Below are 13394 nucleotides of genomic sequence, written 5' to 3' on the forward strand. Positions count from 1 at the left end.
CTATTTAAAATGCTAAAAGATGATTCTGTTAAAGTGCAATACTCAATATGTCAGCAAATTTGGTAAACTCAGCAGTGGCTACAGGACTGGAAAAGGTCAGTTTTCATCCCAGTTCCAAAGAAGGGCAAAGCCAAAGATTGTTCAAACTACCATACAATCATGCTCATTTCACATGCTGGAAAGGTAACACTCAAAATCCTTCAAGCTAGGCTTCAGTAGCTTGTGAACTAAGAACTTCCGGATGTACAAGCTGGATTTAGAAAAGGCAGAGGAACCAGAGATCAAATTGTCAACATCTGTTGGATCATAGAAAAAGCAAGGGAATTTCAAAAGAAAATCTGCTTCATTGACTACACTAAAGCCTTTTAACTGTGTAGATCACAACAGACTGTGGAAAATTCTTAAAGAGGTGTAAATACCAGAACATGTTACTTGTCTCCTGAGAAACCGGTGTGTGGGTCAAGAAGCAACAGTTAGAACCGGACATGGAACAACCGACTGACTCAAAATTGGGAAAGGAGTACATCAAGGCTGTATATTGTCACCCTGCTTATTATAACTTATATGCAGAGTACCTCATGTGAAATGCCAAGCTGGATGAATCACAGGCTGGAATCAAGATTGCTGGGAGAAATACCAACAACCTCAGATATGCAGATGATACCACTTTAATGGCAGAAAGTGAAGAGGAACTGAGAGCTTCTTGATGAGGTTGAAAGAAGAGTGGAAAAGCTGGCTTAAAACTCAACATTCAGTATGGCAAAATCAATACAGTATTGTAAACTAATTAGCTTTTAATTAAAATAAATAAATTTAAATTTTAAAAAATTAAAACCTTCTGCACAACAAAGGAAACTATAAGCAAGGTGAAAAGACAGCCTTCAGAATGGGAGAAAATAATAGCAAATGAAGCAACTGACAAACAACTAATCTCAAAAATATACAGGCAACTCCTGCAGAAAAATAAATGACCCAATCAAAAAATGGGCCAAAGAACTAAACAGACATTTCTCCAAAGAAGACATACAGATGGCTAACACACACATGAAAAGATGCTCAACATCACTCATTATCAGAGAAATGCAAATCAAAACCACAATGAGGTACCATTTCACGCCAGTCAGAATGGGTGTGATCCAAAAGTCTATAAGCAATAAATGCTGGAGAGGGTGTGGAAAAAAGGGAACCCTCTTACACTATTGCTGGGAATGCAAATGAGTACAGCCACTATGGAGAACAGTGTGGAGATTCCTTAAAAAACTGGAAGTAGAACTGCCTTATGACCCAGCAATCTCACTGCTGGGCATACAGACCGAGGAAACCAGAATTGAAAGAGACATGTGTACCCCGATGTTCATCACAGCACTGTTTACAATAGCCAGGACATGGAAGCAACCTAGATGTCCATCAGCAGACAAATGGATAAGAAAGCTGTGGTATATATATACAATGGACTATTACGCAGCCATTAAAAAGAATACATTTGAATCAGTTCAAATCCGTTCTAATGAGGTGGATGAAACTGGAGCCTACTATACAGAGTGAAGTAAGCCAGAAAGAAAAACACCAATACAGTATACTAACACATATATATGGAATTTAGAAAGTTGGTAATGATAACCCTGTATGCAAGACAGCAAAAGAGACACAGATGTATAGAACAGTCTTTTGGACTCTGTGGGAGAGGGAGAGGGTGGGATGATTTGGGAGAATGGCATTGAAACATGTATATTATCATATATGAAACGAATCGCCAGTCTAGGTTCAACACATGATACAGGATGCTTGGGGCTGGTGCATGGGATGACCCAGAGGGATGGTACGGGGAGGGAGGAGGGAGGGGGGTTCAGGATGGGGAACATGTGTACACCTGTGGCGGATTTATGTTGATGTATGGCAAAACTAATACAATATTGTAAAGTAATTAGCCTCCAATTAAAATAAATAAATTTATATTAAAAAAAAAACTCAACATTCAGAAAACTAAGATCATGGCATCTGGTTCCATCACTTAATGGCAAACAGATGGAGAAAAAGTGAAAACAGTGACAGATTTTATTCTCTTGGGCTCCAAAACCACTGGAGACGGTGACTCAGCCACAAAATTAAAAGACATTAGCTCCTTGGAAGGAAAGCTATGACAAACCTAGAGAGTGTATTAAAAAGCAGAGACATCACTTTGCAGACAAAGGTCTGTCTAGTCAAAGCTATGGCTTTTCCATTAGTCATATAGGGATGTGAGAGTTGGACCATAAAGAAGGCTGAGCGCCAAAGAATTGATGCTTTCAAATTGTGGTGTTGGAGAACACTCTTGAGAGTCCCTTGGATAGCAAGGAGACTAAACCAGTCAATCCTAAAAGAGATCAGTCCTGAATGTTCATTGGAAGGACTGATGCTGGAGCTGAAGCTTCAATACTTTGGCCACCTGACGTGAAGAGCAGACTCATTAGAAAAGACCTTGATGCTGGGAAAGATTGAAGGCAGGAGAAGGGGACGACAGAGGATGAGATGGTTGGATGGCATCACCGACTTACTGAACATGGGTTTGAGTAAACTCTGGGAGATAGTGAAGGACAGGGAAGCCTGGCATTCTGCAGTGCATTGGTTGCAAAGAGTCAGACAGAACTTAGAGACTGAACAACTGTGAAAAGACATTTGTGGGAAAACTAGAAAAAAAATGAATACTGGCTAGTTACTATATTATATAATTTCTACTATATTATATTAAGAAATTATTGTTAATTTTTTAGGTATAATAGTATCATAGTTCTGCTTTTAAAGGGGGCTTCCCTGGTGGCTCGGTGGTGAAGAATTCGTCTGCCATTGCAGGGGACACAGATTCACTCTCTGATCCAGGAAGATCCCACATACTGCGGAGCAACTAACCCCGTGCACCACAACAATTGAGCCTGTGCCCTAGAGCCTGGGACCCGCAACCACTGAACCCTGCTCACCCTATAGCTCACAGGCTGTAACAAGAGTAGTTACCACAATGAGAAACCTGGGCACTGCAACTAAAGAAAAGCCCCTGCAGCAACAAAGACCCAGCATAGGCAAAAAAAGAAGGAAAAAAAAAAAATTCCAGTGGGGAAGAGAAAGGGGAGGAGGGCTGCTAAATCAAAATAAGCCACATGTTGATAATTGGCCAAGATAATCACCATGGAAGTTAGTGATAAGTACGAAGGGGGTGATCATAATACTTTATTGTTGTTGTTCAATCGCTCAGTGGTGTCCGGCTCTTTGCAACCCCATGGACTGCGGCACACCAGGCTTTCCTGTCCTTCACAATCTCCCAGGGCTTACTGAAACTCATGTCCATTGAGTTGGTTATGTTATCCAACCATCTCATCCTCTGTCATCCCCTTTTCCTCCTGCCTTCAATCTTCCCCAGCATCAGGGTCTTTTCTAATAAATCTGTTTTTTGCATCAGGTGGCCTAAGTATTGGAGTTTTAGCTTCAGCATCAGTCCTTCCAATGAACACCCAGGACTGATCTCCTTTAGGATGGACTGGTTGGATCTCCTTGCAGTCCAAGGGACTCTCAAGAGTTCTCCAACACCACAGTTCAAAAGCATCAATTCTTTGGCGTTCAGCTTTCTTCACAGTCCAACTCTGACATTCATACATGACCACTGGAAAAACCATAGCCTTGACTAGACAGATTAGAGGTTTACTGACACCTTTTTAGGGTACTGAAAAACACTTTAAAACTGATTGTGGTGAAGGGTGGATGACTATGAATATACTAAAAAACCATTGAACTGTATACTTTAAATAGGTGAGCTGTCCACTATGTAAATTATATATCAATAAAGCTTTTTTTAAAGTAGTAAGTTAGAGAAAGACAAAAAACATACGATCACACTTATATGTGGGGGTCTTATAAGAATTAAACTCATAGAAACAGAATGCAATGATAGTTGCCAAGAGCTAGGGGTTAGGGGAAATATAGAGATACTAGACAAAGGGTACACATTTCCAATTATAAGATGAATAAGTTCTGAGAATCCTAATGTATAGCATGGTGACTATAGTTAACTATGTTGTGTTATTATATACCTGAAAGTTGCTAAGATAGTAGATCTTAATTAAATATTCTCACCACACACACACACAACAGTAATTAGGTATGGTGATGGTTTTGTTCACTATCTTTATTGTGGTAACCACTTTGCAACATATACATGTATCAACCATCACACTGTACACTTTAAACTTACAGTGTTACTTATCAACTATAGATATAAATCTGGAGGTAATTTGGTGCTTAATAAATGCTTTCAAATAAAAGAGGACTCCCCTAAAGATATATTCTATCACATATGGACCCTAACCAGCATTTTCCTTCTCGATTGCCTTCCTTCATCTACTTCTCAATTTATTCCACTGATCTCTTCTTTATTTTGTCATGTTAGTTCTGAAAGACTTGATTGAAAAGAGACTAACCAAAATACAGCGTACTTTGGTTTGACAAGTTACTTTCAGGACTGATTCACCAAATGGATTTTAAAAATGTTTTCTTTCACTACCAAGTACAAATTAAAGGTTGGTAGGTATGCTTTCATACTGCCTTCAGAAGTATAATCTTCCTGAGTTTGTCAGTATGTATCAAGAGATTTTTTTAAAGTTTACAACTTTCAACTAGTTATTATCCTTCTAAAAGCTTATTCTAAGGAGTTTATCAGAAATGTGGCCAAACTCTTAAGTATAAAGATACTTATCACAGTGCTATATTACCAAAAAATTGGAAGTATTCAACCAAAGTAGAGTGGTTGACTATATTATGGTACATTGATGTGAAGCATATGATAGTCATTAAAAGTAGTTTTTTCCAAAGGGAAAATGCTTATGGATATAAGAAAATCATGGGACTAAACTGTATCCATATTTTACAATGATTCTACTTTCGGTAAAAACAATACAAATACATATATAGTATATATACATAAAAAACAAAACCAGCAGCAACATGGCTGGACCTATAGATTATATTCAGTGAAGTAAATCAGAGAAAGACAAATATACATCACTTACACGTGAAATCAAAAAAGATGATACAAATGAACTTATTTATAAAACGGAAATTGACTCACAGACATAGAAACCAAACTTATGGTTATCAAAGAGGAAAGAGGGGAAGGGATAAACTGGGAGTTTGGGATTAACATATATATACTATTCAAGCTGGTTTTAGAAAAGGCAGAGGAACCAGAGATCAAATTGCCAACATCCGCTGGATCATCGAAAAAGCAAGAGAGTTCCAGAAAAACATCTATTTCTGCTTTATTGACTATGCCAAAGCCTCTGACTGTGTGGATCACAATAAACTGTGGAAAGTTCTGAAAGAGATGGGAATACCAGATGACCTGATCTGCCTCTTGAGAAACCTACATGCAGGTCAGGAAGCAACAATTAGAACTGGACATGGACTGGATGCTTGGGGCTGGTGCACTGGGACGACCCAGAGGGATGGTATGGGGAGGGAGGAGGGACGAGGGTTCAGGATGGGGAACACATGTATACCTGTGGCGGATTCATTTTGATATTTGGCAAAACTAATACAATTATGTAAAGTTTAAAAATAAAATAAAATTTAAAAAAATTAAAAAAAAAAAAAAGAACTGGACATGGAACAACAGACTGGTTCCAAATAGGAAAAGGAATACGTCAAGGCTGTATATCATCACCCTGCTTATTTAACTTAAATGCAGAGTACATCATGAGAAACGCTGGGCTGGAAGAAGCACAAGCTGGAATCAAGACTGCTGGGAGAAATATCAATAACCTCAGATATGCAGATGACACCACCCTTATGGCAGAAAGTGAAGAGGAATTCAAAAGCCTCTTGATGAAAGTGAAAGAGGACAGTGAAAAAGTTGGCTTAAAGCTCAGCATTCAGAAAACGAAGATCATGGCATCTGGTCCCATCACTTCATGGGAAATAGATGAGGAAACAGTGGAAACACTGTCAGACTTTATTTTTCTGGGCTCCAAAATCACTGCAGATGGTGATTACAGCCATGGAATTAAAAGACACTTACTCCTTGGAAGGAAAGTTATGACCAACCTAGATGGCATACTGAAAAGCAGAGACATTATTACTTTGCCAACAAAGGTCCGTCTAGTCAAGGCTATGGTTTTTCCAGTGGTCATGTATGGATGTGAGAGTTGGACTGTGAAGAAAGCTGAGCGCCAAAGAACTGATGGTTTTGAACTGTGGTGTTGGAGAAGACTCTTGAGAGTCCTTTGGACTGCAAGGAGATCCAACCAGTCCATTCTGAAGGGGATCAGTCCTGGGATTTCTTTGGAAGGAATGATGCTAAAGCTGAAACTCCAGTACTTTGGCCACCTCATGCGAAGAGTTGACTCATTGGAAAAGACTCTGATGCTGGGAGGGATTGGGGGCAGGAGGAGAAGGGGATGACAGAGGATGAGATGGCTGGATGGCATCACTGACTTGATGGACGTGAGTCTGAGTGAACTCCAGGAGTTGGTGATGGACAGGGAGGCCTGGCGTGCTGCGATTCATGGGGTCGCGAAGAGTCGGACATGACTGAGCAACTGAACTGAACTGAACTGATACAGAAAATACATAAACAAGGACCTATTGCATAGCACAGGTAATAGTCAATATTTTGTAATAGCCCATACTGGAAAAAATATGAAAAACAATACACACACACACACATATATATATATATTAACATACATATGTATACAATGGCTCAGCAGTAAAGAATCAGCCTGCAGTGTAGGAGAAGCAGGTTTCATTACTGGGTCAGGAGGATCCCCTGGAGGAGGAAATGGCAACTCACTCCAGTATTCTTGTCTGAAAAATTCCATGGACAGGGGAGCTTGACGGGCTATAGTCCAAGGAGTCACAGAGTTGGACATAACTAAGCAAGCATGCATGCATATATATATATATACGCATACATACATTATATATATTAATATATGAACTGAATCACTTTGCTGTATACTATATATCTAAAACTAATACAACTCTGTAAATCAACCATACTTCAATTTTTTTAAAAAAAGTGTATCAACCAGGGCTGGAACACAACCCAAAGCCAGAAGTAAACTCATGAAATTACTGAGTGGGATTATCAATTTTTCCTACTTTCAGTTTAGTTCAGTTCAGTTCAGTCGCTCACTCGTGTCCAACTCTTTGTGACCCCATGAATCGCAGCACGCCAGGCCTCCCTGTCCATCACCAACTCCTGGAGTTCACTCAGACTCACGTCCATCGAGTCAGTGATGCCATCCAGCCATCTCATCCTCTGTCGTCCCCTTCTCCTCCTGCCCCCAATCCCTCCCAGCATCAGAGTCTTTCCCAATGAGTCAACTCTTCTCGTGAGGTGGCCAAAGTATTGGAGCTTCAGCTTTACCATCGTTCCTTCCAAAGAAATCCCAGGACTGATCCCCTTCAGAATGGACTGGTTGGATTTCTTGCAGTCCAAGGGACTCTCAAGAGTCTTCTCCAACACTACAGTTCAAAAGCATCAATTCTTCGGTGCTCAGCTTTCTTCACAGTCCAACTCTCACATCCATACATGACCACTGGAAAAACCACAGCCTTGACTAGACGGACCTTTGTTGGCAAAGTAATGTCTCTGCTTTTGAATATGCTATCTAGGTTGGTCATAACTTTCCTTCCAAGGAGTAAGTGTCTTTTAATTCCATGGCTGTAATCACCGTCTGCAGTGATTTAAATAAAGTCTGACACTGTTTCCACTGTTTCCTCATCTATTTCCCATGAAGTGATGGGACCAGATGCCATGATCTTCATTTTCTGAATGCTGAGCTTTAAGCCAACTTTTTCACTGTCCTCTTTCACTTCCATCAAGAAGCTTTTTAGTTCCTCTTCACTTTCTGCCATAAGGGTGTTGTCATCTGCATATCTGAGGTTATTGATATTTCTCCTGGCAATCTTGATTCCCATCTTGTGCCTCTTCCAGCCCAGCCCATGATGTACTCTGCATTTAAGTTAAATAAGCAGGGTGATGATATACAGCCTTGACGTACTCCTTTTCCTATTTGGAACCAGTCTGTTGTTCCATGTCCAGTTCTAACTGTTGCTTCCTGACCTGCATGTAGGTTTCTCAAGAGGTAGGTCAGGTGGTCTGGTATTCCCATCTCTTTCAGAACTTTCCACAGTTTATTGTGATCCACACAGTCAGAGGCTTTGGCATAGTCAATAAAGCAGAAATAGATGTTTTTCTGGAACTCTCTTGCTTTTTCCATGATCCAGCCTGTAGAGTTGCAAAGAGTTGGACACACTGAAGCGACTTAGCATGCACCCCAAATAGCAACAATTTTTTTTTTTACTATAGATACTTTTGAAGAAGACTTTATATATATTTTCAAAAGTATCTATAGTAAAAAAAAAAATTGTTGCTATTTGGGGTGCATGCTAAGTCGCTTCAGTGTGTCCAACTCTTTGCAACTCTACAGACTGTAGCCGGCCAGCCTCCTCTGTTCATGAGATTCTCCATGTAAGAATACTGGAGTGGGTTGCCATGCCCTCTTCCAGGGGATCTTCCTGACCCAGGGATTGAACCCATGTCTCTTACATCTCCTGCCTTGGCAGGAGGGTTCTTTACCACTAGCGCTACCTGGGAAGCCCACTGTTTGGGTTAACATATGGACTTTTTGTTTTGTTTGTACTATAATGTTTGACATTCAATTGCTTAGTTCAATTTTAGTCACATTGTATTTTTTATATGTGTTTCTTATTCTTATAACACTTCACATTTGTATATTCTTTGTCTGTTACATTAGACAAGATCTAACTGAGGCAAACTCCAACTTTTCCTTTTTCTTTAGAATCTTCCCATACTGCTCTGTCCTATGTATCTAAGGATCATAAAAATGTTATTGCAAAGTCTAGAGTGAAGATCCTAAGAAAAACATATTTTAATATCAAATCTTATATTTATGTGGTGACCCCCACTCTGACACTACTGGAAACATAGAAGATTCTGAATAAACACTTGTTTGGCTGTAATTAAATGTTGGTTGGCAGCATGCAAAGAATCTATACCACCTGAACTGAAGATACATTTCTCTAAATCAATTTCACAGAATCATACGTATCATTTTAAGAGTTGCAAAGTATCTTTAAAAGAAAATCACTGAACCAATTTTCTTATAGGTAAAATCTTAGATATTAAATGACTTATCCAAATTTATACTGACAGTTAATGATGGAGACAGGATGATAGTTCAGGCTTTGGAGTTCTTAAGTACATCAATCCTGAATTATAAATATCCTTTATGTCTTCAGTTTATAGAACTATGTGCATGCTTTGCATTTAATATTAGACTTCACTCTTCACACAATATAATCTCACAAAGAGTCAGTAAACAGGTACCCTACAAGCTTACCTCCTTGAAAATTCTAAACCTGGTAGTTCCAGAATGGATGAGGGAAGGTCTTGATATAACTGGTTCAGTACAATCTGGAAATGCTACACTGGAGACCTGGCTCAGTGTGGATATCCTTGTGGCAAGCTGGATCTTGCCATCAGTTCAGTTCCTAAGCCACTGAAGGATGACTTACCCACTCAGCCTCCCCTGTCTCATGCTGAATCACTCTCAAAGGCCCAAGAACCACTCCTTAGCATATATACTGCAGCCGCCCTGGACATACAGTCATTGGTCTCTTTCTTTAGAAGGAGGGAACTAGCCTGTGAGTGATGATTCTGCCCCCATTCTCTTCTCTAGCCAGGAAAATGTCTAGCTCTTACCATGAAGTCGTTATAAAGTCAGAAATTCTGCTGCTGCCACCTAAGCTGAGGATATTATTTAGATAGAACACCATCCCCCTTTCTGATCTTATCCTCCTGCCTTCAGCTTTTCTGTGTCCCCCACACCTCCTGCCCCTGGTTGCATTCTTACCTGTTTGGCTCAGAGGGTTCCAGGCTACTTCCTGCTGCCCACATCCAGAACAGCCAGATTGAGAAACCTGAAGACTGGCTTGGTAGAGAGACTCCAATTCTGAGGTCTCCTGCTCTGTGTCCTGGTTCCAATGTGGATGCAAAATGATGTGGTTTCTTTCTGGATAGGTTACACAGGTATGGGAATCATGAGGGGAGGGCTTCATTCCTGGCCCAGGGACCCCATGTTTAAGCTGAGAATCACAGAGCCTTGTGACATTCACCCAAGAATCCAAAGGCAACGAAGTCCCCGAGTCGACGCTGCTGCCCAGCTCCTTAGGCCCAGCATCTCTCACTTGAGACGGTTTCCCGTGGTAAATACCTGACTCTGCCAACCTGGGCTGTCCTCCCCTAGAAGCTTCACCATTAGGCGGCCCAGAGTTCGTGGCAAGAGAAGGATGATTAGCAGGCTCTTCCCAGGAAGGCAGTTTGTTCCTACCATCCAAAGAGGGTTGTTGTTTTGCCCAAGACCAGTGGCCTTTCCCTTGACTCTGTGGGAAAGGAGGCTTACAGTCGGAAGGTGGAGAGTCCTTCCTTAGACTGTTTGGCAAACTTCTATCCTGGGCACCTGTACCATCCCTGGTGGAGGCTCCGTGCATCCTCTGGAACTGCTCTGCCAAAGAGCGGACAAGCCCCTTGGTGGTAGGAAACTCTGGCATAGAGGGCTCCTCGCTGCCTCGATCCATATTTGAAGTCAATGGAATTTTGAAGTTTTGGGTTTGGAGGCATTGGTTAGTTTTCTGTACAGTATTAGAGGAGTGAAGCACAGATGAGGAAGGAGCAGGTTTTATGGGGTGGCAGGCCCTGTACAGAGAAAGGCTAGGCTGAGCTGCTGAATTTGAAGGACCACAGCCTAGACTGTGTGCCTCTCCTCTCTCAGAGGTGGCTATTATTCCAATTGGCTGTGGCCAAGGCATCACCTGGGACGAGTCAGCAGGATCCCTCTTTTCTCGGAATAGCTGTTCTCGATCAGTGTCTCTTCCTTCTCGTTGGGGGGACCTGGCGCAGCTGCTGCTTTCACCCCTGCAGCTTTGCAGCTCATCCTCTGATTCCCAACCATGATGAGAACTCTTCTCAGGTCTCCCTGGTGTTTTAGGTAAGCCCTGCCTGTGGAACACAGAGGGGTCAATACTGTCCACCTCAACAGAAGTAAGAAGGTTCGAGGCAGACCCACTGGGGGAATTGTGCTGTGGAGCAGACAGGGCGGATGACTCTGGGAATAATGGCGAGTGTGGCTCATGGCAGGAAGCAGGTGAGTAAATGAAAGTACTGGCCCCAAACTCCGTATTCGTGTAGGGTTCCAGTTGGGCCTCCTGGCTTAACAATACTTGGAGCGGGATAGGCTGTTCACTGAAATAAATAAAGAGAGCCAGTCATAAGCTGTCTTAATTGACAAGATTACTTACAAAAAGAACTGTTCATCTGGTTCCCATTTCTAGCTATTCACAGAGGGAATGTGAAAAGAAATAGAAAGACAAGCATAAGTAGAGTCAACAGATTGGAGGTTCACAAGAGAAGGCATGTGGTCAGCTCATACCCAAGTAATGGGTAATATTAATTCTCTTTATTAAATATCCTCATCAAAGTTGTACACAGTAATAGTAAGCAAAGCTCTTGCCAATATTCTTCATTACCTGTAAAGTCCCATTCCAATCATCCTCTACTTAAAAATTCAAAACCAAAAATTTCTAGTCCCACATGCAGATGACAAGAAAAGGTAAGCAAAGCCTAGAGATCACTCATACCTAGGGTCCTGAGAGGCAGATCAGCCAAAAGAACCAGAAGGCCATATTTACAGAGTACAGGATGACTTGGGCTCCTGGCATTAATAGAAAGATCAACCATTTCAAGTGTATTCTTATAATCTGGATTTGATCGTGTTTATTCACTGAGACGCTTCCCCAGAGTAACAAATGGTGACTCTCTTGAGATCTGGGAGTGGGAGTAGGGATTAAATGCATTTAATTGGTTTCTTACTAATTGTTTTATATTTCTGATCTGAAAATCTCATTAGAAGCACTTAGATATAACCTTAATTACTCATATATATCAAGTGGCCTTAAGATTTCTGAAAAGAGTTTAGCTCCCTCAATTGCTTACATTCAAATATATCTCTGATCAGATTCTCAAATCAGCATTCAACTAGTAGAGTAAACAATAGGAGAAAAGAAGAAAATGGAAGATCCTAGCTAGGAGCATTAAATTTCAATGATAATATACTATAAACTTTTGTGGATATATTAATTCTATTACCCTTATAACACTGTGAAGAATATATTACTTATAAGGGAAACCTAATGGAGTCCAAAAGACCTGGATTTGAAATTCCATGCTTCTACCACTTACTAACTGAGTAATCCTGGGTATCATACTTAGTTAATCCTCTCTGAGCCTGAGTTTCCTTATTTATAAACCATTGCTAAATAGTAATCCCTGTCTCCTAAGGTTATTGCGAGATAGGTAAAATAAAACATGAAAGTATTTATTTACCTTACTGCCTGGGCAAATATTCAAAAAATGTTAGCTTCCTTTATAACACTTATATTCTGAAAACTACTCAGGCTTATTAACAGCCAACATTAATTCTTACTTAATTCTATCTATTCTAAGTAACAGCCAGTTTCAAGGGCTAAAATGTGGGAACTATACTAATGACCATGGGGACTTTTTTCCTATTCCTGACCATAGGGAAGTAAAACAAAGGGAATCTTTGTGTCTCCTCGCAATCGTTCAGTCAGAGCAAGGAAGACTGCTTTCTCTGCTTCCTTAAGGGACAGGAGACACTGAAATCCGCAAATAAATCACATGGTTTCTACTGCAAAGTGAAATGCAACTCAGATTGCCATGTCTAAGATCATAACATGTACCAATTTAATCATCATGCTGTTACACAAGTCCAGAGACAAACTCGCCCACAGGAAATACGGACAAGTGGCCTATTTATGATGCTCTACTTTCTGTATCTTTCTAGGAACTGTTAAGAGAAGGACCAGCAGTGGGATGAGCTTTTCTTTGTATATCTGACCTGAGAGAAGAAATCTTTTCAGAGGACTCTTCTCTCTCCCTGGAGTCGCCAAGACAATGAGAGCTGGCTATGGAGCACCCAAGGTCACTTCCTCCCCTGGCGTCCATAAACTACAGTGGTTCCCAGGCACTACCTTGTTGGCTGAGGAAGGGCTCCTCCCTGTGAGGGGAGGCAGGTTGAGGGCTGCGACGGCGGCTGAGATGATTGCTGCTGCTGCATGCGATCCTGCAGGCTCCGTGCTTTTCGAATACTGATTTGCAACTTCTTATCGACTAGGGCTCTGCTGTGCGTGCTAGAGCTGGCACCATGCAGGGCAAGTCTTAGTTTAGCTAAAATGCAAAAGAAAATATAGCAGAAACAGAACACAAAAATACAAACAAAAATAAAAAATAAAATTCAACCAAAAATGAGCAAAGTTAGGCAGTA

General features: G+C 40.9%; 1 protein-coding gene across 14 annotated transcripts in view; it reads right to left on the reverse strand.

Annotated features, from left to right (window-relative positions):
- The window catches only part of USP54 (ubiquitin specific peptidase 54), a 131328-nt gene that overhangs the window by 11898 nt on the left and 106036 nt on the right, over positions 1-13394 (reverse strand). For all 14 annotated transcript variants that reach the window (XM_061405309.1, XM_061405301.1, XM_061405308.1 and 11 more), the window contains 2 exons: positions 13102-13297; positions 9906-11293 (listed from right to left, as the gene is read on the reverse strand). In XM_061405309.1, coding sequence (XP_061261293.1) covers positions 9906-11293; positions 13102-13297 — 1584 coding nt within the window. The remainder of the gene's footprint in view (positions 1-9905; positions 11294-13101; positions 13298-13394) is intronic.

The sequence above is a fragment of the Bos javanicus genome, chromosome 28 (genome assembly GCF_032452875.1).
Source record: "Bos javanicus breed banteng chromosome 28, ARS-OSU_banteng_1.0, whole genome shotgun sequence".
NCBI lineage: Eukaryota > Metazoa > Chordata > Mammalia > Artiodactyla > Bovidae > Bos > Bos javanicus.